The sequence below is a fragment of the Calonectris borealis genome, chromosome 2 (genome assembly GCF_964195595.1).
Source record: "Calonectris borealis chromosome 2, bCalBor7.hap1.2, whole genome shotgun sequence".
NCBI classification, from domain to species: Eukaryota; Metazoa; Chordata; class Aves; order Procellariiformes; family Procellariidae; genus Calonectris; species Calonectris borealis.
Window position 1 is genome coordinate 94,981,675 of NC_134313.1, and position 24,429 is coordinate 95,006,103.

At 40.5% G+C, this 24,429-nt stretch overlaps 1 protein-coding gene across 1 annotated transcript; it reads left to right on the forward strand.

The window, feature by feature from the left end:
- On the forward strand, positions 1–24,313 carry RIPK1 (receptor interacting serine/threonine kinase 1). The gene is made up of 12 exons (XM_075142588.1): positions 1–109; positions 4,689–4,907; positions 6,559–6,712; positions 7,188–7,325; positions 9,643–9,871; positions 10,719–10,868; positions 12,137–12,213; positions 15,461–15,551; positions 17,852–18,406; positions 20,100–20,171; positions 22,370–22,522; positions 23,418–24,313. The coding sequence occupies exons 2-12, from the start codon at positions 4,756–4,758 to the stop codon at positions 23,702–23,704; spliced, it is 2,058 nt and encodes a 685-aa protein (XP_074998689.1). The 5' UTR covers positions 1–109; positions 4,689–4,755; the 3' UTR covers positions 23,705–24,313.
- Positions 24,314–24,429: the final 116 nt, after the last annotated feature.

The window sequence follows — 24,429 nt, forward strand, 5'->3', positions numbered from 1 at the left end:
GGGCCGGGCCAGGACCTCATCCCGCCGCCGCGGGGCCGGGGCGCTCCCGCACGCCGCCGGGCCCTCCCGAGGAAGGCGGCAGGACGGAGGAGAGCGGCCCGCAGCCACGGTAAGGCACCGGGGACCGCGGGGGTGGGGTGGGGGGAAACCTGGGCTGCCCGCCGAAACCGAAAGCTCCGCGCCGCCCCCATGTTGCGAAGGCGCCGCCGCTGCGGGACCCGGGTCCCGGTCCCGGGGGGCTGCCGGGATGACAGGCCCCGGGACGAGGTGAACCGCGGGGTTGCGGCGCATCCCAAACCCCACCGCCTGCCGGCGGCGGCGCTGAGGAGGGCCGCCCGGCCACGGAGGAGCCCCCGGGGCGGCGCGACGGGAAGCGGCACGGCGGGGGAGCGGTGCGTGCGAAGAGAGGCGGCCGCGGCGGCAGGAAGCCGCCGGGAGGAGGAGAAGGACGACATGTCAAGTCGGCCAAGAAGGAACTAGGCCAGAGGAAACCCGCGTTAGGGCTTCCCGGCCCCGCGTCCGCTGCCGAGGCCGCTGCGAGCGGATGCATTTGGCCTCCCCGGCCCGGGCGCCGCGGCTGCCAGCCGGGTTGCAGGGGCCGAGCTCGGCCTGACCGGGAAGGCCCGGCACCGGCTAACGCCTTCCTCTGACAGCCACGGCAGTAGGAGGTGCCTCCGCCGAGACAGGCTGTGCCAATTCCCGTAAAAGAATACACATTTTTGTGACTTCTGTTCCAAAGCAGAACCGACTGCGACACAGTTGTACCGGTGCAAGCCACGGCGCAGACCCCCTCCTTTCCCCTTTCCACCCTCCCTCTGCTCTGGTCCTACTGAGGCTCGCAGTGCGTTTCACCTGCCCTTTACTCTGGTCCCGTGAAAACTTGTGTTTCATGAACACCTTTGCTTCCCTTGTCTTGGCTTCTCCTCGTGTTCCCACGGATCCCTTCTGTAACCTGCTGCTGATCTGACACAGGTATTTTCTTTGCTATTTCCAAAAGAAAAAAAAAAAAAATCCCTCAGTGAAAAGGATGCAGCAGCTGAAAAACCTTAGCAGAAGGGAAAGGTTTAGACGGAGTGGTTATGAGAGTTACAGCAAGAGTTGAGATGCACTGACAGCTTTTGAAACATCTTCCACACACAGTATTTTTGTCTTCAGCTGCGGGGACCCTTCCATTTATCTCCTGTTATCCATATCGCTGATACTAGCTCTGGTTCCTGTTTGTTCTTCCCTTGCCTTCCTGACTGATAACTAAGTGGCCACAAGTTTTGGTGCTTGCAAACTTGTTCACTTTCTCTGATTACACCTTGTAACACCTCTCAAGAACTTGCGCGCTGTGAGTATCATTAGACCAGAAGGGCTGCAATTACTGCGCGACCTTTCTTTATATTACCGTGCTAATGCGCTCGGCAGTCCTCCTTAACCATGCAGGCTGCACAAGATCTACATCAGATCAGTAACAAATCATTAGACTGGAGAAAACTGCTTTTGAATGGTGATCAGGCCTGGTATGACCTAATGACCAGGTCATGATTCGTGGGAGTTTGTGTGCCCGTTGGGGGTTAGAGGGGAGAACATAACCATGGTATTAAAAAGAAAAATGCCACAAACCCACTTACTACACTTTTATGCCTCTCTAAAGAAAATCCAAACATACTAGTGGGCAAAAATCCCTCTCTTCTAGCAACCAGTGTTTAAAATTTTCATCATAGGTGTTTGCACTTGTTAAATATGAAACCCTAATACCAGAATAGTATATTAAAAAAATTGCTTTACAATCAATCAAGTATACAGATGAGGGCTACCTCACAGAACACAAATTAACCCCTAGAAGTACACATAGCTTCTGTAAGGTTAGGCTAAACCAAACTACAACACTTCCGTTCTCTTAACCACAGATACGCAATGTATGCACTGGGGTAACATAAGTACTGATCATACATTTGAATTACCATGTATCTCAATAAAAAGCAGTAAAGCTTGGAATGAACTTGAGCCTTTGAGCTTCTTCCCTCCTTGATTTATCGTCTGACATTTCCAGGTAACATCAGCCAATACCTCATGTTAAACAATATACCAAAATAAGTAGTCTTTGCTTAAAAACCTGGCTAGAGATTGCTTTCCTATGATAGCCATCCTACAAAAACACTTTGAGTTTGAAATGTCTTAAGATCAAAGAGCTTTTACTCAGAGTACCTCACTACTTAATAACAACAACAAAAAAACAGTAGTGGCATCCTAGTAGTAAGAGCATGTCCAAGGAGGAGGGTTCCCTCCCATCTTATGAGAAAATTCCCTCTGTTGAATGTTATTCAGCCCATTTCAGCAGATATCTTATGATTTCAGTAGTTATTACTACTTCTGAATTTCCAAGCCTTCTGGTTACAGTGATTACACACTGCTTGGTAGGAACAGGTATTAGCAATGTAAATAGGATCAAAGTCCTATATTGTTGCGGTTTGAGGCAGGGCTGGTTTTCATCAGGTTATATGGTACTGAATGGCAGCCTCAAGCTATCGATAGTATTAATGCAACTTTAGAAAGTCAACATTCAAAAATATACATCTAATTTGCATTCACAAGAAAAGCACATGCAATTTTTACAAGAATAACTACTACCTAGATACATAATTACTGTTAGCATGTGACTAACATGCTAACATATATGTGACTTTGAACCAATTCTTGAAAGGGAGACCCTGATAAAGCAGCAAGATGTTAGTTCATGCCACGTTAAAGCCTCACGACTGAATTCAGGCCTTTATACCTGTGACACACACCCCATCTGCACAACAGTCAGTAGCACCACCCCAAGAAAGCCAGAGAACCATCACCAGAAACTTCCAGGGAGGTGAAAGCTCACCTATGAGAGCAGCAGTATTCTTGGCACTGCTATGAGTCATTTGTTACTCAGCTATTTGATTAACTGTAAAGGAATTAAAAAAAAAAACAACAAACAAACCACAACAATCTCCTCTCCCCTAACAATTATTAGGCATAGCAGAGCTTACCTTCTTACTAAATGAATACAGCCATAGCCTCAGGCCTGTGCTCATAATGAAGGCTAGCACTCCAGCAAAACAAAATCTGCATCATTTCAAAGTCAGGAAAGCTAGAGAAGAAAACTCTGAAGAGAGCACAGTGCTCCAGATGTAAAGAGGATGTTCCCTGTCTGTACAGCAACAGCCCTTAGAGTATATATACACTTGGAAGAGGAAGTTCTTGCTTTCTCTCTTCTACAGGCGCAACACTTTTTTTTTTTAATTAAGTTTACTCTTCCCTGCTTTGGCTTGTCAGTATTGAACTGACCAGACAATTTCCAAATCTGCACATAAACATCTCTCTTCCCTCAGACACCTACTTTCTACAGACACTTTCGCTACCTCCTTAGTTCCCAGGCTCTAGAAAGAGGCTGTGGTAATTAGACTGCAGCTGATGCTCATAATTAAGCAATCTTTTCAATTAGAGATTTGATGATACAGGTGCACAGTGGTTTACAGGAGTCACTTGCTGGTCTGAAAAATGTGGGAATCCCTTTGCTACACTATTTAGAGCTCTTAATGACCCAAATAATCTACTGTTGCTGATCGTGGCACTTTGAAATGGTGCTTTTCTCCTAGTTTTGTATATCTGTGTTGTAGTCACCCAAGAGGAATGGCAACTGAACAGCCCTGCTAAGTCTCTTGGATTTTGCCTTTTCTCAGCAAACTGTTTCCTTACCTGATATAAGGTGCTTAAGGTAGAAGTTCAGTCAGGAAAAAACAAAGCTTGTGGCTTGCACCTGTGCTAGCGACGCAGCTTGCTGGTGTGTGCCAAAGGTACTGCCTGTCTAGCCTTCTTTTAAGGTTTTACCTCTTTAGAGACATGTTAGGCAAGAGAGCACCACAGCTTTATCAAAGGCTTAAAATTATTCTGTTGTCCTGGGGTTTACTCATCTACCCATTTCATAGGCTCCCCCAAGTGCTCTTTTTCTCTTGGTGCACTTAGGAGTTAGTACAAGCCTTCACAATTTCTTTGTTCCTCTTCTTTTTGAGAGGTGGGGGAGAAGTTGCCTTATATCCCCACCACAGTCCTTCCTAGCACTTGTCTCCTTAAATTCGGACAGCTCTGAAAATAAGCTTTGCACAGAAGCTGGGTTCTTTGTTTCACCTCCAGAGAAATCTTTCGTTTGTTTGTTTGTTTTAAGCTTTAAGCAAACCCTTTAGAGCTGGATTTGCAAAGATGCCTAAAAGGTAGCTTAGAGTTATAGAAGTATCTGGGCACCTGACAGGCCCATGTTCAGGCAATTTAGAAAACGAGATACCTGTCAGAATCACTAGGCATTACCTGCCTTTGGGACCGTGGCCCGTGATTTTTTTGGGTTTCAGTTTTTGCAAATGTGAAGTGTAGAGACAGTACTGATCTACTGCATATTATATGGATGAAAACTATTTATTAACAGCACTTTGAGATCCTCAGGTGGAGAAATGGATTTACATTGACTTAATATAACTGTAATGGGTTGAGAGGATAAATCCTTGTGATCTTTAGGTCTCATCCTGTGAGAAGAACAGCATCCTTGGTTTCAAACTGAGGTCCTTTGTTCATAAGGGTCACGAGAATATATGCTTGTGTCCCACTCCTTACATAGATGCTTATTTAGTGGAACAGCTAAATGCTTGATAATGACACTTCTTTTTCCTCCTTTATAGGTGGAAGGTCCAGAAGCACTAGGGTACTTGATTTTGTTTTAATTGCTAAGCCACAAAGACTGCAAACATGTCTCTGGAAGACATCCACATGAACACCCAGGATTTGCTTGAAAAAAAGCAATTAGACGCTGGAGGATTTGGAACAATTTCTTTATGCTTTCACAAGAAACATGGATATGTAGTATTAAAAAAAGTGTATACAGGACCCCAGCGCACTGAGTAAGTTACAGATCTTAGTTCTGATTTTTATCTTTCAGTTAGTCTAAGGAATCCTCTAAATTCAATGGAGATAAATCTAAATGAAGTATAATAATTTCAGATCTTTGGATTCTGGAGATACTGTATGTGGGGAAAAAAGACGATACTAGCAGCTGTCCTGCAAATTTTCCTTTTTTTCCCTCACAAGCCAACTTTTTTATTTAAACTCATTGTTCCAGTGAAGTTCCTGTTTTCTGTTGCAAGGTGAGCACGACTGTGAATTGTTAAGAATCGAGGGCTCTTGCACACTTAAGGAAATGCATGAACTCAGTGGGCATATGATATTTTCAAGCATGCAGATCAATTTTCAATACAATTGTCCAATCGTACATGTCCACTAGGACCTAAACACACATGAGCTATCAGCAGAACTCCAACCCCACATGTATAATACCAAGAATGTAACCCTCTCTCCCTTGAGAAAAAGCAGAGTGAGCCAAGCTCACTGATTTAATTCAGGGATTGAATTAGCTGTTGATTTCAGTGGATTCAGGTCACATTGCAGAGCCATAACAATCCTAAAACTCTCCCATGAGTCATCCATTGCAGAGAGACAAAACCCCATGTTTTTTCTAGTTTGGGTTATAATAAATAAATTAACTGAGTTTTTATTTTGCCAGTGGAAAGCGAATTAAGAGATTCTAGTAGTTTGCAAACTGCACTGACAGTTTGGCATGAACACACTTAAAATGGACAAGCCTGCCTGGTTTATTTTTGGGTTTGTGTTTTTACTTTCTCACTACACAGGCTCATAAGTTTGTTATTCCTTAAAGTCTTGAACCAAAAGTCTTAAGCAAATTGCAGTTGAGCCTAATGCAAACAGAACAGCCACTTTCTTCTCTCGTACTAGAGGAACACAGAGGGAGAAAGCTGTTTCCTTTTAAGTCACAGGGTAGGAAAGCATTAGCAAGCGACATAGTCTCAAGATTTTCTTGCATCCTTTTGCCAATGACTAGAACAGGAGCAATAGTAAAAAGAAGACTAATATAATGGGTACCATCCTTCTTTAACACCCTTAGTGAGCTCCCAGCTGTGTACCTGTGACTATTGATGGGTTGTACCGAGGCCCAGGTAAAGAGTTAGGCTTTGAATTCATCCTAAACCAGTAATCGTTAGTAAATGTTATCACCATCCAGTGTGTGGGTGGATCCCCTGTAATAAATCAATTTTGAACGTCAACATGAATACCAGCCCTCTGGGAAAGAGACCTGTATAGTTTCCTGTACCAGAGGTAGTGGAGTGTGTCTTGAACCTCCTTGTCCAAAGGCTCTTTCAGCCCTGCGCTGTCCTGATCGCACCCAGTTGAGGGATTTGGACATACACAACCAGCAATGCACCAACAAAAAGAATGCTTATGCACTTTCTGAAAAGCAGGCCTTAAAATCAGGCTGAGCAGACAGTCTCTGTGCAAGGCATTTGAGGCTTAGAGAATATAGCCTGGCACGAACAAAGCTGTATCAATTCAAAACCAGCTGAAGGTATGGTTCATCTTACAGTGGCTCTAGCAATATTGACATTTTTGGCCATTGTTTTCATTATGAATCAACAGCACTTTCATCCCTGTGTTCTTTCTAGCCTGGCACCTAAATTCAGTGTAATTTCTGTTTTACAGATATAATGCTTCCCTCCTTGAAGAAGGCAGGATTATGCGCAGACTGCAGCATGATCGTGTGGTAAAACTACTAGGTATAATTTTGGAAGACGGAAACTACTCACTTGTGATGGAGTATGTGGACCGGGGGAACATGATGAAAGTGCTACAGAAAGTGAGCAGCGAATTGCTTCATCCCTTGCCGCTCCTTAGGGTTCATAAGATGCTTGAAAGGGACAGGATGTTACTGCTGTCTCCAAAGAACAGAGTCTTTCATTTCTAATTCTCCTTTCTGTATTAAAGAGTCAGTGGCAGCCCCACCTTCTCTAGAGACAGCAGAGGACAGCTATGGCTTTTCTGCGCATCACAGAGGAGCAGACCACAGTTATAGGTTCAGAGTTATAGGAGTGTTTGTAGAGATATGTGGAGAATTTGCTAAAGAAGAATGCTTTTGTAAATATGGAGTGACTCTAGAATTACTTTAATGTGAAAATTTAGATCCAAGAATGACCTCAGTTCTTTTTTACCCTGGCTTAAGCAGAGCTACTCTTAGGACTGAGAAAGAAACTTTTTTAAAGACTGTTTTTTAATTTGATGGTTGTAGTAGCATTTTTTAATAGATGGCACTTCTGTTCTGTTCTTTATTTTAGCTCTCACTGCCTTTGTCAGTGAAAGGGCGTTTTGTGCTGGAGATCACAGAAGGAATGCTTTATCTGCATGAGCAAGGTTTCGTACACAAAGACCTAAAACCAGAAAACATCCTTGTGGACACAGACTTCCACATTAAGGTACTTGTTAGAATGTAAATGGACAAAGCTGATGATTTGCGTTGAAGAATCCAGTTCAGCTGCATTGGTTAATATTCCTGATTGGTAGATGAACTCCTTTGTAGTCTATCGAGCTATCGCTAAGAGAGTATAAAACCTCTGAGCCTGAGATTTGTATAATCTTCCCCCCATCTGGGGAAAAAAAAATCACTAAGAGTATTAAAAAAACCAAATAATATTGTTGAGAATTAATGAACTACAAATAACAAAGCAGCTAGAAACAAAAAAACAAACCTTGACACACAGAGATTGAAACCAAAGAATGTCTTATGGCTCATGCCTTTTGTCCTTTATTGCTGTAATTTCTCCTCCTGCCTTCACGTCCTCCTTTTTATTCTTTTCCTTCTTTTGCCTATTATCTTTTCCTCTTTTGTCTCCCTCTTTTTTCCCTTAGTCATCATTTTTAAATGACAGCCAGCAGCTACAAAAAAAGCAGCAGGAAACTACTTCAAAGAATGGTTTATAAGCCTGTTCCAAGCCCTTCTATTAACTTTAGTGGGCTTTTGGGTCAAGACACATAGATACAGAGCCTACTGCTGAATAAACCTGAGTAGAATTTGCAGCAGTCCTCATCAAAAGTCCTGTCTCTGGTCAAGGTGAGTTGCTGAAATAATCACCCCATTACAGTATGAAACTACAGAATAAATTCCTGTGAAGAGAGCTCTGTCATTGGATATTTCTCACACATATATTAGCGGGAAGTGGTTTGACAAGGTTAATATAGTAGCGAGTCCTAGTGCAGTATGAGCAGCTTGCAGGTAAGAGTTATAAACTATATTTTTTTTACCAAAATTAAAAAAAACATCATGATCTGCTTTAAATGTAAATTGGATGGTTTTTTGGGTTTCAGCGTGCTTATATGGACAGGACCAAACTCGGTTATCATCACAATACATGAGAAACTGAACCTGGAACCCAGGATCAAATTCAGAATCGGATCAGACTTCCTTAAGCAGACTTGATCAAAAGTATCATTTAAGGCAGCAGTATGATTTATCTGCTTGTCTAATATTGCCAATATTTACAAAAGGAAATAGTTGTTCTAGGAAACTACGTAGGAAGATTTATATCATATCTTCCTCTATCACATTAGACCTCCTTTCACTTGTAGACATGAACTTGGACTCCTGCTTCCTCAGCAGGATGTCACTTGCATTTTCTTCTTCCTCTGAATACATCACCTCAAAATTTAGCCCAAACCTTCAGAAACTCAAGAGGAACAATAAGCTAGTTAGAGGCAACAAGAGAGAAAAGCAAGTTAGAAGTGAGGCATGGTGTCACCACAGTTTTATCTGAAGTGATGGGGTTACACAACTCAGTTTGAGAGCTGCCTGTGACCAAGAGAGGCAGTCCCATTTTCTTCCATTGTTCCTCTCCTGTTGACCTCCTGTTCCCTTGCGTTAGCACTGATGTTAATCTGACCACCCTGCCCTGATTTAGGAAGCCAAACCAGCAGATTACAATTCGCCTTGTTGGCAGTGCTACCCTTCCGTTGGGGAGCACTTGATTCAGCAAGCCATTTGTGTGCTTTGCACTAGGTCTTCCCAGTGTCAGGTAAGTGTCAGCGCTGGAACAGAAGGAGCAGAGGGAGCACATAACAGGAGGCTGTGGGAAAAGGAGGGAAGGATTACTTTCTTCACCATCAGCCATTAGTCTAGTTGTAAAACTGCACCCTAAGGTTTCAGCAATGTCTCCTTGTCAAGCACACAGTACCCAGGTATCCCTGCTTTAACTTATTCCATGCTATCCTTTTCCATATCTTTGCCATACACATCACGACATTTTACACCCTCTTCCTCCCCCTTTCTTTAGGAAGATCTAAGGAAGTTGAGCTAAGTGGAATCTAAATGGAAAGGGCAGTGAGGGAGGAGGAATATCTGCCCATCTCATAGATTACTTCTGGATTTGAATCTTACTTCTTGTCATATCGATCTTCTGTTCTGCCACGAGCACTGCAAGCAGATCTTGAACGTGATTGTCAATATGAGCAAAAACAAACTTCTTTTTTCTTCAGATTGTGTGCTTGTTCCAAGTGGGGTTAAGTTAATAATGACGTTCAGCCTAACGGTTCCCAGTGGGCAGTGATACTTTATTTAGGCAAAAAAAACCCATAAAATGGCAAATAGTTTGTTTTCCTTTCCTGTAGTTGCATTTTTTGCAGTGTTTCATTTTTAGATAAATTATTACCAGCTATTCATTATAAAATTGAGCACTGGGTGAAATACTTGTTTATCTCCTCTTCATCACAGCACTAGGTCTGATGTGTGTCATTTTTCAGATTGCAGATCTTGGTGTTGCCTCCTTTAAGACCTGGAGTCGGCTGACCCAAGAAGAGACTGTCCGACAGAAGCAAATCAAAAGCACTTGCCAGAACAATGCTGGGACTCTTTTCTATATGGCCCCAGAGCATTTACGCTGTCTTAATGTAAAACCTGTGGAGAAATCAGATGTTTACAGCTTCGGCATAGTGATCTGGGCAATTTTTGCTAACAAAGAGCCATATGAACGTAAGTTACTTCCAAAAGGACTCTATCACAAAATTAAGTTACAAATGTTAACCATTTAAAGTTATAAAATTAAGATTAGCAGATTAAATCGCCTATGCCCAAGAATAGTGCCTGTTAGGCACCTTATGGCCAGTAAGAGGCGTTACTTGCATCATTCCTGACTTCTAAGCATGGACAAGGACATCTGAATTGAAATGCAGGCTTGAGCCCGATTTATTCACATCCACATGGTGTGGGCATAAACCTGCACTCAGTGGCAGAAGTTAGACAAACCTTGGGCAGGCCAGGATGGAAACTGATGTACGCTGTTTCCTAAGGTGGGCTAGTTACATGTGGTTTTTCTTTTAACAGGAATGGTCACACAGCCAGTTACTGCTTCTCAGCTGTGTGGTGCTTATTTCTCAACATGCAGTAATGTGCTCATGTAGAGCAATAGGAGCAGACTATGGAATTCCAGAGTAATGTGTTTATAATTTTGAATGGATTTTTTCCTAACTGAATGACTAAACGTTGCCCGTGTGGCCATCTTCGTGTCCGTAGCTAGTGCAGAGCATAACTGAGATTCAGGTTCTAGAGAGATGGATCCGTCACCCTTACTCACACTGGGCATGTCTTACATATAAGAGTAAATCCATTAATCTTAAAATAAATCTCTAATCCCTGGAAGTTAGGGCAGTGGATTCAAATTCACTAATGTGAGAGATTTGTACTGTAAATCAGACATCTATCGGTGATATCTTCTTTTACATATCCACAAACACACAGGGTGCTGCTTCACTATTTCTTTTACCTACAGAAAGGTAGCAAAACCCGTGGTCAGGATCTGATAGGAAATTTTATTTTTCAGATTGTATAAATGAAGCCCAGATTTGCTTTGGCATCATGAATGGAAACAGACCAGACATAAAGGAGATCACTGATAAATGTCCAGTGGAAATTATTGACTTAATGAAACAATGCTGGGAGCAAGAGTCAGAGAAACGGCCAACGTTTGCAGGTAAGGCATCGTTTTGGGATTCTTTTTGTTACATGTTCGTCAATAGTTTGTAATGCAGCAAAACAAACTTGAGTGTTTTCCTCTTAAAATATAAATTTTTGCTTTGAAAATAGAAATATCAATTCATATGCCCAGTAAAGCATGGTCCCTGTACCCTGACTGAAAATGGGATCTGGTCCAACATTTATGGATTCGAGAAATACTAGTGAGTGGATGGAGCTAAGAGGCTTTGAACCTGCTGATAATTTATCTTCAGCATAGTATAATCTTCCTGCTGAAATTTACAGAGAAGCTAACATCAAGGGGCATAGTATATCTTGGGTATGACTGAGAAAATACCATATCGAAACTAGCTTCACAAGCTGTCCCAGCTTAGCCTTCCATGAGCAATGCAAGAGCCTTTGACTAGCTAATCATCCTTTTGTGTGGTCAGATCCCAAAACACTTGCAGTCAGTAAAAGTCTTGACTGAATTATCTGGGAAGGAGACTAAGAGCATTCAGCAAATAAGTCAAAATTCTGTATCTCCTTGTGTCTCTTCTTTCTGCCTCAATATGTAATGCCAAAAAAAAAAAACAACCAACCCCAAAAGAACCCCAAAACAACAACAAGCAAAAAGAAAACCAAAAACCCACCACAAAAAAAAACCTACACATAACAGGAAGTGAAGGTTTGGATTTAGACAGAGGCACCAAGAGCTTCATATACAAGTCATGTACTTAAATACTCATGGGAAATTTGTATACCAGGAGGAACCCATCTACTATTTCCACATTTAACTTGCATAATCTACTGCTAATGGATTTTGTTTATACTTGCAATGGGTCTTAGCTTCTAATTTTCCCATATGCAAAATACTGATATTTACCATGTTAGTAGATTATTTCAGTAATTCCGTCTTTAGCAGAGACAGGCTAGTTGTTTATCAAATAGCTGAATGCAACTGAATGTATCTTATTTCTTAAAATGTGGCAACCAGTCTTTTGGCCAGTCAAATCAAGGTGCTGTCAGCCACAGATCATAGACAGAGATCTTTCACCCTAAAAAGCAATACAACAGCAACAAAAAAAATCCCTGGAAATCATCCTTTTCTTGTTACATATTAAGGCTAAATGAGCCATGTGAGCAGATTCCAAGTATATGTGTAATTTTCCTGTTTCTGACTTCAAACAAGTCTTTATTCAATCCTTATGCATCAAAATTGTTAACAGTATAAATCACTTATTTTCCATTGAAAACCACTTTCACTTCGTTCTTTTCTTTTTGCAGAAATTAGTCAAAGATACAAGCCATTTTACTATCAAAGTCTAGGAAAAAATATTGAAGATGATCTGAAGAAGTCAAAAGTGAGTAACTTTCTAAGCATTTTAAACTGTAAGTTCCCCACATCCCCTCTCCCCAACCCCAGTTATGGTCAGGTTCTGCCACTTTGAGACTGACGATGCTTGACTGACCTGATATCCTTCTGTGATAAAATGGCTGGATTTGTGAATAAGGGAAGAGTAGTGCATGTAATTTACCTCAATTTTAGGAAGATTTTCAGTACTGTCTCCCGAAATATTCTGGTATCCAAGTTCGAATGTTACTGTCTGAAGGGGCAGATGAAAACAAGTTGGATGGTGAGTCTCAAAGGGAGCGGTTAACGGGTCCTACTTCACCTGGAGGCCAGTAACAGCTGCAGTAGTGCAGGGGTCTACTATACAGGGACCTTCCCTGGTTTATTCCTTTATCAGTGACCTCAGGGAAGTGGTGGAACATACTCTCATAAGGTGTGCAGGTGACACCAAACTGGGAGGACCAGTCAATAGGGCACAAGGGCAAGTCTGCCAGCTGCAGGCTGGAGGAATGGGGTGACAGAAACCTTGTAAAATTCAGAAAGGACAAGTGCGACGTGCTGCACCTGCTGCACCGTGACTTCAGTGCCAACTGGGGGCTGCCTGGCCGGGGAGCAGCACTGCTGAGAAGGACCTCAGGGTATTGAGCAGCAACCTGGGCACCAGCCACAGCCTGCTTGGCAACCAGGAAGGCCAGCAGCATCCCAGGCTGTACCAACAGTGTCACAGGCAGCAGATCGAGCAGATCTGCTCAGCACTTGTTAGTCCTGCCATGCGAGATGGGGCTAAGGGACCAGGGCTATTTCAGCCCAGACATGCAATGGGTTTGGAGGGACTTAAATAGGAGCCTGCCCCTACCTATGAGGAGTTTATTGAGAAGATAGAGCCAAGCTCTTCACAGCAGTGCACAGTAGGAGGACAAGAGACAGCGGACATAAACTGAAACAAGAGAGATTCAAACTGGATGTAAGAGGAAAAAAAACTTCCCTATGAGGACAGCTAAGCAGCGGAGCAAGTTACCTAAGGAGGTTGTCCAGTCACCATCATTGGAGGTTTTTAACACCCAACTGCACAAAGCTCTGAGCTACCAACTCTGATCCCATAGGTGACCCTGTTTTGAGCAGAAGGTGGGACTGAGGTCCCCCAACGTCTAGTCCTACCTAAATGACACTCTGATTCTGTGATAAAACTTTGCAAGAGCTCCTCATATATCCAATAAGTGTCACTCATGAAATAAAATGTTATTCCTAGAGGTTCACAAGTGGCAGAATCTGATTTAGAGTAAGTGTAAAAAACTCTGTAAATTCTTGGTAATTTTTGTCCTACGTTCAGGTTGTGTCTAATGAGTCCCAGCCTGCTTGAGACCAGGAAGCTATACTGCAGTAATAACAACAGGGAAGATTTGAAATCAGATGTTTTTCCTGAGTGCCCAAGTTGGTTTCTTTTACTTTTCAGGCTGTAGATTTATAAATCATGATAAAAAGAATAATTTCCTGACTGAAAATAAAAGAATGATAACTTCTTGAACAATTGGGTTGATTATGGAACCTTTTTATCACAGATTTTATCAGTTTACTCACTTCAATAGTACTGACAGCTATCGGTGAGAACTGCTGGCATTAGGAGTTTAATCTTTGCAGTGAAGTGAGGCTCAGAAGAGTACATACCCAGTTATTTTAACTAAGAAAAGAAAAACAACTTCCTTGTGAAACCATTCATTTACAGTTTTCTTTAACGTGCTTCCTTCTGTCACCAAGTCTATAATTGTGGAAATGAAAGTTTCTGGTTTAGAGAACATGTGATGTTTATGAAGCACCAGTGACTGTTCAAAAAAGCAATAGAGTTTTGCAAAATGAAACTGATGAAACCAATTTCTTGGACTGATTTGACCAAACTAACTCACAATGTGAAGTATATACCTAATTTATCATAGTGGCCCCAAATCAGGATCATGGCCAATTATACTAGCTGCATTAGCTCTCTGCAAATATACCTCTCAAATCATAGGGACCACAGGACTGTTTAGAAAATGGGCCATGAGTCTATTACTTTCTCAGGATGGAAAGCATCCATTCCAATCAGGGCACAGAATGTGAATACAGCATCCAGGGCAAGTCAACGTGGTGAACTACTAGTACAGCTTCAGTAGCAACACGAGTTAGGGGGTTTGAGCATAGCCTTTTCCCCCCTCCCCCACTAGCAATCATGGAAGCAGAGTCCACTGCCTCCTAACTAAAAGGACCACAGAATCACAGAATGGTGTAGGAGGGGATCTCTGGAGGTCATCTGGTCCAACCCCCCTACTCAAGCAGTTTAGTTACTCAAGTAAAATCTAAGGCCCTAAGGTTGTAATGTGCTTTAGAATGTCATCTTTTACTTTCAAAAGGAAGTAGATTTTTTGGGAAGAGAGAGTAGTTGTTGATTTTTAATCTGTGAAAGTAGTTCTTGGGTTTAATTAAAAAACAAACAAACAAAAAAAACACCACACAAAAAACAACCACCAAACCCTACCTTTAGAAATTATTTTACGAGTAAGAAGCACTGGGGGAAATTGAGAAATAATTTTTCCAGGTAAAAATTTCTTTTTTTTTTTTTTTTACTTCCAGTGAAGTCTGAATAATGGGAACATCAAAAGAATAGAACAAGAATGGATTTTGCCTTCACTCTAGCGAAGCAAGGATGAGGGTTTACAGAAAGGAAATTGTACTGTATCTTTCTGAAGATTCGCTCTGAACTCCTTGTTCCTAATACTCTTCATAAAAGTCAGTGTGGCCAGACCTGAATGTAAATCATCTTCCTCACCTCTTCCCTGTTGATGAATGTACTTACTAAATATAGATCCACAAAACAGGATGTACATTTGCTACCTTTACCTCAGCAGCATCCTCTCACCAAGATTGCTTGCAGAAAGTCTAGCTAGAAGTACAAGACACACAATCCAAAACCACTCTGTCTGGATTAAGCTCATACTCATGTAGACAAGGGTATTGTTTGGCCAACTCAGAGTATACTGCAGTTGCATTGCAGCCTTTCCTCCCTTCATTGAAGAAAAGATTTTGCCCATCTGTAGCAAAGCAATGGGTATTTTCTGTCAGGCTGTGCTCTCTGTAACAGAGTATGCGATCTCTTCCCACAGATTCACAGAATTTGTTCATCCAGGTCACTTCACTGTGAAGCTGTGCTGTTTCCTATTCTACAGGTACTCCCTTTGGTTGAGCTTTTGCCTATAACTTGATCATTTGTTCTTTCTTACGTGCAGAAAATGTGGCCCGAGTCAAATGAACTGCTGAATAGGATGCAGTCCCTTCAAATAGATGCTGTAGCAGAAGATACCAGTAATGATCAAGTAGGTAAGTCACTTACCAGCACATCATTATTCTGTGTATTCTGCCAAAGATAAAGTTGTGTATATGTACAAAGTAAGTAATCTTACCATTAAGGGGTTATGAAGAGACTCAATTATTCAGTGCTTCAGAGAGAATTGTAATCAAAAAGATTTAAATTTGCTCCCAGGCTCCCCAAAGTCATACTTACTGTTTTGAATTTTTCACAATCTACAGTTTGAACCCATTTTGTTTTACACTCTTTTGCTTTCCTCTCCCATGCCGAAAATTTTGTTTAACATTAGACTTTTCAATGGTCACTTTGATAATTACTTTTCATACTTGATCTTTCTTCCCATCCTTTTAGTCATGCCAACTGCTTGGTCTGTAGGCTTTAATTTCATGAAGACTTATTTCATGAAGACTTACCTTTTTCCCACTCCAGCCTTTTTTATGAATGCTCTGAATACGACCAGGACGCATAATTATAACGTATTCCTTCGTTTACGATCTTGCTCTCTAAGGAATCTATCTGAGGAGGACTAATAGATGAATTCCTTTCTCTCATATTTTCTATCAAATCTTGGATGAGTTGCATGTTTCATGGTTTTATAGAGCTGTCTCACTAATACGTGATGATATAGTTACAGTTTTGTAGTAGTGTATCTGGAATTCTTTTACCGAAGTTTCTTAATGGAAGAGAATATAGGATCATATTTGCAACACTATCAATGCCACACTTGCAACAATATCAAATTCAGTAGAAATAAAATCCTGCTAACTTTGCTCACACCATTTGAAAGACATTATTAAATGAATAATGTTAAACTGTAACATGCAACTCACAAATCTCCCCCAAATCTAGGTTTGCCATAACTGTTCTTCAGCAGAACTGATGGACTTAGTAGGGCAGCCCTGCTGCTATATTTTTAAATGAGTTTAATTACATTTCCCTAGCAGAAATAATCACGTATGACTGCAGCAGATTACAGATGCTCTTGTGTTTTAAATACAAAAGGCTTTATTGTGAATCTACACTGCAGAAAGATACTATCTTGACAGCCTGTCAGTCAAAGTCAGTTTTTTTTCTCCAGTCAATGGGCATTACTCAGACGGTGGTAGTGAAAGATATTCCACAGGATCTGTTCATACATCTCAAGTTTGCCTTGGAGAATGGATGCCATATAGTTTATGCTAATACCAAATTGCTAATAACTGTCACTTTTGATGAGGTTGTTTCTGTATTAGCTTATTCCTCCCACTCCCTCTCTAGCAGCAGGAACAAAAGAAGCAGAGTGAGTCAGACTGAAGGTGTACTAATACAGAGTCATCAGAGGGAACTAGTTTTGGTCCTGCCTAATATGGACTGAATTCATGTAATTTGGGGGAAAAAAAAAACCAAAACCAAAACCAGTTCACTGGCATTATCTGAGCTAAGTAGAAGCACATACATACACTTTATTCCAATTTCACAGTGGTCTGTAAGAGTCCCTAGCTTTAGGCAATGTACAATGTTTTCTAGAAACTCTGAAGCTTTCGGAACTTTTTAAGAAAGCACCTGTAGTCTTACCCTTAAAAACACAAGAACAAGTAGTAACAAGCAGATTTTTTACATTCTTGTTTAGTCTTGGAATGCTGCAGCATGATCCAGATCATAACTCAATATAGTTCAAGACTGAAGTAACACTTCCTTCGATAGTGAGAATTAGTTTGAAAGATGTAGATGATACAGACTATTTTATCTGGTAGGCATTATTTGTAAAAACGTATTCTTTGGGACTATGAAGAATAAACTAGATAAAAAGGATTTATCATGAAATACCCAGGGTTATTTTACGTAATAATTTGCAAACATGACTTTAATGACAAATTATTTGTGCTGTATGAAGTAACACCTATTACAGTGGTGTTATTTTCTATCCTGTAACACTCCAATTTTGCACTGATTAAACTCCAGTTAATGCCAGTGGAGACACACTATTAAATCAGACCCTACAAATGCCTCCAGGAACTGTTTGTTTCAGTGGCTGAGAACTTGATGTCAATATAAGCAGAGTATGCAGTGAATTCGGACACCACTTGACTAAGTGAGATTTTGACACTGATAGCTTAAACAAGCCTGTACTTCCTAGATAAAAATCTGTAATACTTCTCAGTGAAGCCATTCTATAAAAGAAAACACTGCTTATGCTGGAAGTAATGTTATATTTTCACCTTTTATATATTACTGTAATATTAAAGGTAGATTAATAGATTTTAGTGTCATCGCGACAAGTTATATACTTGCATTTGGATGTATTTAAATATTTAATTTTCCTCCCTTTCAGATCAGCCTAATTCTCTACACAGCTCTCAAGGTCCCATGACCAGTCAGGTTAATGAAGCCCTGTTTACTGCCTCTCCTGAGAACCAGCCTGTTGAGAGCTGTGAGACCTCGTTTACATCTGCTGGTAATCTAGAAAGAAAACTTCAGTGTGAATACAACTACCATGTATTCGGGAGCCGGATGGATAAAGCAGTTCCACCTGTAGTATATACCCCTGAAATGAGGGAGGAAGAAAGGAGACGAAGAGTTTCCTACGATCCATTTGCAAAGTCACCTCCTACTCCACAGAGTGAACTGTATCCAAGAGCTGAAAAAACAGGATCAAACACTAATCCATACTTTTGGCCACAGCCAGCTGCAGCAACACCAAAACGGGGAAATGTAGATACTTTTTATGGGCCAAACCCTAACAGTCTTCTAACAGGAAACACAGAGGGTCTCCATGGATTGTGTTCAGCCAGTACCTTTAGCCTAAGTAAACCTCCTGTGCCTGAATCTGGCTCAAACCTGCAGTCCAACGTGAACTGGTATCTAAAGAATGCAGACACCGATACGGGTGAGATTCCTCCTTCCCCAACACCTATGTTTCTGACAACACACTTGCTCTCTAAAAATGAAGTAGCCAAGAGTGTTTTGTAGTTTATGTAACAACAACCTGCTTATTGCTAACAGTTGATCTGTGATACAGCAAAGGTGAATTTATTTCATGAAGTTCTCTTTGTTTACTTGAAGTTAATTCAGGTCACTAAAACGCTCTAGCTTTGACTTCATTATGCTGCTTTCACTGATTACAGGCTGTTAACTTCAAGTGAACCATTTCTAAAGGATCAATGTAATAGAGGAGCATCAGACCCAATGCTTAACTCTTCAGCTACCAGCCAAGTAATAGCAGACAGCAGATATTGCTACAGCAGCTACCGAAACCAAAAGCTGCTACCAATCATTCTAGGAAAGCAAAGGAAAACTTTTGACACTCAAAAATGTAACACTTATACCATAGGTTCTGCTTGTGCAGAAACAACATTTGTAGCATTTCAGAAAATAGATGGGTATTCTTAGCTTGATTTGCAGCAAGGTAAGAGACCCCTGAGCTCAGGGAGCCAACAAGGAGCTAAGGCTCATAACTGGTTTCTCCAGAGAGCTCTGCCTGGTGCTGATGGGGAGCTTCTGTTGGTATTTGCTAGTGAGCTGTGGAGTAGAAAGGTATGGAGATAAGAAAGAGAACACTGAGCATTGGCAAAAAGTATAAATAAATGGCAACTAGAGCCTATAAGATGTAACTTCTAGGGACTAGAGGTAGCATGAGATACTTAGCCTGCTCCTACTAAATATTGGATATTTTTAGTGTGGCATTCTTTTCCAGATCATCTCACAAGAAAATCAAGGGTGCCTAGCTGTTTACAGGCAGAATGCCACAAAGGTGTTATTCTGTTAAATTATTTATGCAGAGACTGTGATTAGTTGTTTATGTGAGTTTATTTACTGAAATGAATCTGAGAGCTGTCATGTCAGAAGGCAGGGATTAGAACTGTCGACATCACTAATAAAGTAAAATCTTCTGTTTGAAAGAAAAAAAGAAAATAGTTATTATAGGGAGGGTGCGTGCAATAGCGTGGCAGATAGCAGGCCGAGATGCCTTCCATCGACTTGTTGGGTGACCATAACCCAGTCACTCCTACTGCCCCATCAATGAGTTGCAGAGCTCATCTGTGGGCATCCAAATTGATTACTGCCCTGGGCAGGAAGGTACATTTCTGCCAGACATTACTGCCACTGGCAGAAGGTGCAGTGGTGTCCCCTGCCTTTGCTAGAGCCAGTCGCAAGCAGCCTGCTAATACAAACCGCAGTCAGGCTCAGCGGTGAGCAGTACGAGCACACTTGGGAGTCTGGAATTTTCCAGTCTGAATACCTGATACGAGGCAGCTCAGTCCATAACTGTGGTGCGCTGTGATTGCCATCTACTAGCCAGCTAGTCATATACCACGTGGAAGCCCATTGCCCTCACTGGGATCCAAGGACAGTTAAGGCTGTTTGTCACTGAGCAAAACCACGATAAGGTCATTGCTTTAACTAGGGTTATTCAAGGAGATACAATCCTGTTAATTAAAAAGCTTCTCATCTCTTTGTATTTAAGAGCACAAACTATGTACTCATACTGTTACAAATATGGCAGTCATTTTTAAGTACATTTGCTTTTTTGTTTACATAATGCTTTTGGCATTTTTTTTTTGTTTTCCCTTTTTGTTTAGGTAACAAGGATGTCACTTCTTTTACAAGGGGAACTTTTACGTATTATCCTACTGCACCCAGAGTAAACACAGGTAAGTGCTGTAGCCTTCATCTGTCCTGGAGCCAACAGGCTATGCATTGCATCCTGGTCAGTAAAGCAAAAAACTTCAAGATGTTGAAATAGTTTATGCTATTGCTTAATACCTCTAACCATAGCTAAAACTAATTCCTGCCTCTAGCAGGACCTGTACACGCCCTTAAATGTGTATTTGATGGATCAAGGACAACATCATCTTTAATGTAAAAGAGCTTTCAAAAACACGAAGGCATTGTAAGATCTCCTGTACGCCTAAACCAGTCACTTTCTTAGATTAAATGTCAATTTGCTGTGACTCTACCCAACTCCTGAACGACACATGCATTTGGGACACCTGTCCTTTCTTGCTCTGGATTTTTAATACAAATCTCTAGTGGCAGGCTTCATGCTGATCAGCCTTCCTTGGGGCACAGGTCTCTACAGTTCAACTGTCTTAAACCCCTGAAATTCTGTCCTGACCTTCAGGAGTTGTTAATATATGCTCCTTTCAAGTTGTGTTGCTTGGGGCACCCTGAACTCTTTAATTAACCCTTTCAAGACTTTTACAGTTTGTAAGTGGTTTACACTTACAAAGAAAACTTGAAACAGCAGGTTTCTGTCTTCTTGACTATACGCCCCTTAGAGTCTTTAGATGATGACCCAAACGTGACAAGCAAGCAAAGCGTAGAGGCTTGGGAAAGGAAATTTATAAGCACAGTAACTTTTACTGTTAATATTGACAAAGCATTTGTACATTTTTTCATATCTTGTGCTGGATTCATTTTGTTGCCATGTAAGAAAATAGCAAATATGTGAGATTTCTTCGTTTTTTTAGCTAAAAATATGAACTTATTTCCTGGGTCCTTTCACCTCAAAAAAAAAGGAAATAATACAGGAATCAATATTTTGAGACATGATAAAATGCATTCCTTTTGTGCAACTTCTAGAAACTAATCATGCATACATACAAATATTTCTGACTAGCAGTTTCAGTAACAAATACTAAATGCAATGTAGTCAGATTTCCATATGTCACCATAGATTTCCACACTTCACATTGCAATTGAGTGTCTAACAAGGATGTTTGTGCATCTAGCCCTCATTTTGGGTTATTAAATACAGAGCTTGGTCTATCATTTTAAGCATCCATACTTGAATTTTTTGACAGGTGGTGATATTCACCATTTCAACTAAAGTTAGAACGTTTAACAGATGATTATCCAGAGTTCAGAAAACATTGTCAAGAGAATAGAAAACTGACGTCACCTAATATGACTAGAATAGTGACTTAGTTTCATGTTATGTGTGGAAATCAGACAACTGTAAGCAAAAAAAACACCAAATTAGGTGTTTAACTAGTCACATAGAGTAAACCACAGATGCAAGCTCCCAGAGATGCACACAATTTAGCTGTGCAATCGGTGCATATACATGTTGACTTTTATTGCTGAGGATTCAGGCCTTAAAATAAAGGAGTAGGGTTTTTCGGTAAGGCATCTCAGAAAACATTCTAGTTTTGCCTTAGAACCAAAAGTACAGAACAGGAGAGGAAAAAAAAAAAAGTTGTTGAAACAAACACTGAGCAAGTAGTGCACTGTGATTCACTGTGAAAATATATACAACTGAAGAATATACTCCTGGATAGCAGAGATGGAATACGTTGTGAAACAGAGAGATGCCATCAGCATAGTGTAACATGGAATATAGAAACCTTATGAGCAACTAGAAATGATTTTCTGTAGTCTCACAGAACTTTGAAGTCATAACTGTAAACCTGAACTTACATTTATGGAAAGTAAAGCTGAGAGGCAGAAGTAAGGCTTTAAGATTTAAACGAAAAGCGCTTTCAAGTAAAGACCTCCTGAAGCTGTTAGCCAACAAAAAGCGAGGCTGCTACTACTCAGTCCTGAAGTGCAGGGAACATTATTTACAGTCTAATAACTACCAGCGTGTAAGGCTTGGTTATGGCACTTTGTCATAGAATAGAATAGGATGGGCTTTCACTAAAGTACATTTATGTCATCACACCGCATAATGAAAATATGCTCACAGTTGCCAGTAAATGGCCATTTCTACATTAAATGCAATAAAACCATTTAATCACTTCCCCAGTTAGCAGAACCTTCTTCCTCCTTACCTCCTTCTTATGTTACTTCTTGACATTTTGAACCATATGCAGTTGTTTATAAAATTGTATTTAATTCCCTTATACAGAAGATTCAATCAAGTACAACATAAGTAACAGTTCTGGAATTCAAATTGGATCCTACAATCACATGAAGATTGAAGAGCACAATCAACACATCAGCACTTCTCCTGTTGCTACAGAAGCAACTTATATGCATTATGAAGCAATGGGTATATTTGGTAAGAGAAATATCTCCCTAGTTTTGATATATTCTCCCCATATATTTATCTGCTACAGCTTTCTCCCTCTGATACTTGAGAAATAACTGTTTGTGTCCTTTTCTACTACATACTTAAGAGTGTATAAAACAAGTAAGGGTTTGTGTTAATACTGTTCTGTAATACCATGTACCTCATTTGTCCTGTAGTTTCATGACCTCTTATGAGACACCAGATGCAAGTATAGATGCATATACATCAAGAACAAGAGGAATAACAACACTCAAATTGGTAGAAGCAGGGTTAGGATTGGTTGTCCTCACCTGTCTTATAGTTTAAATCATAGAATATCCTGAGTTGGAAGGGACCCATGAAGATCATAGAGTCCAGCACCTTACACCACACAGGGAAACCTAAAAGTTAAACCATGTATCTAACAGCATTGTCCAAACGCTTCTTGAACACTGACAGGCTAGGGGCCACAACTACTTCATTCGCGTAGAAATTGGAAGATTTTGAAATTTGGTTTATTTTTGTTAGTCAATACTTAATTAAACTATCCCTGTGTATTCTTAAGTAAACAAATTAATAGTGTCCCAGAATATAAAATATATCATACAGACATCAACTGTATAAGAACTTTTCAATTTTGCAGGTTGAAGTGACAACCTATGATAGCCTCAGATCAAAAAGCAAGTCCAGCAACTGACCTGTTAATACACGTGTTCTGACTGGGCGTTTCTTTCCTGGCATCATTGGGTAGTGCTGCCTCCATGAAACCCACTTCTGATTGTATCACTCAAATTCTGTCTCCAGATACTACCAATAAATAGTTGGGGAGGACAGGTGAGATAGCAAAAGGAGCAGAAGAAATGTTAAACAATGTTATTTTCTTATGATCTTTTTCTTTTTGCAGACAATACTACTGTCCTGACCGAGAAACATCTGAATCTAGTGAGAGAAAAGTTGGCTAAACAGTGGAAGCACTGTGCTCGTAAACTGGGCTTCTGTGATCCCGAGATTGATGAAATTGATCACGACTATGAACGAGATGGACTAAAAGAAAAAGTTTACCAAATGCTGCTTAAGTGGGTAATGAGGGAAGGCTCCAAAGGTGCTACAGTTGGAAAGCTTGCCAAAGCCCTCTTTGGCTGCCGAAGACTGGATCTCCTTACTAGTTTGATGCAAATCAATGAGGAATAAGTTGACCGAGAACTGGGGGAAAATAAGGGTATTTTTTCCTGAAGACCTTCCAATAACAAGTAAGAATTCTGAACATTCTTTCTGGAGCTCTCCTTTTTGCACAGACTTTTTGGAAGACCTTTTTTCTGCCAACCAGTTTTCAGTGAATACCTCCAATAAATCAAAAAGTTTATGTCAAGATAATTGGTCTTCCAGAGGATGAAAGAAAATAAGCATCTTCCTTCTGAGTAAAATGATTGTCTGAAGATAATAACAACCAAATGCAATAGTAATATCAACTCAAGAACATGTTATACAAGATTTCCAGATTCTATCATGAAACATGTTGGTACCCTTGTTCAGTTCTGAACAAAAGCATGTCATTTCAGCAAAGCTAATATATCAGTAATAATATGTGAAAGACTGACTCACTCCTTGAAAAACTTGGACAGAGAACAAAATCAACTCTTGCCAGAAGTGCCAATACTTAAAAGGGTACTATCCCAGATTGCCCTAAGTCACTATGTTAGTACTTTTAAAATCTTTTTATAATGTTTATTAAATACAGATGTCTGGAATTATGCAGAAGAGCAGTGTGAATAAAAGCAAAAATGATTTTTGGCTTAAAAAGTATATAATTGATAAAATACACTTCTTTTACAGGTTAATATTGCATTCGATTTTTACATTGCTTGGTAGAAAAGTTTTTACATGATAAGTTTCTCATCTGCTTTTTGAAATAGTGA

Bases quoted from the DNA above. Each gene is read 5' to 3' on its own strand.
- RIPK1 (XM_075142588.1), top strand. From the start codon at position 4,756: ATGTCTCTGGAAGACATCCACATGAACACCCAGGATTTGCTTGAAAAA. The intron at 7,326-9,642 runs GTACTTGTTAGA...GTCATTTTTCAG, and splicing joins ACACAGACTTCCACATTAAG to ATTGCAGATCTTGGTGTTGC. The intron at 22,523-23,417 runs GTAAGAGAAATA...TTCTTTTTGCAG, and splicing joins TGAAGCAATGGGTATATTTG to ACAATACTACTGTCCTGACC.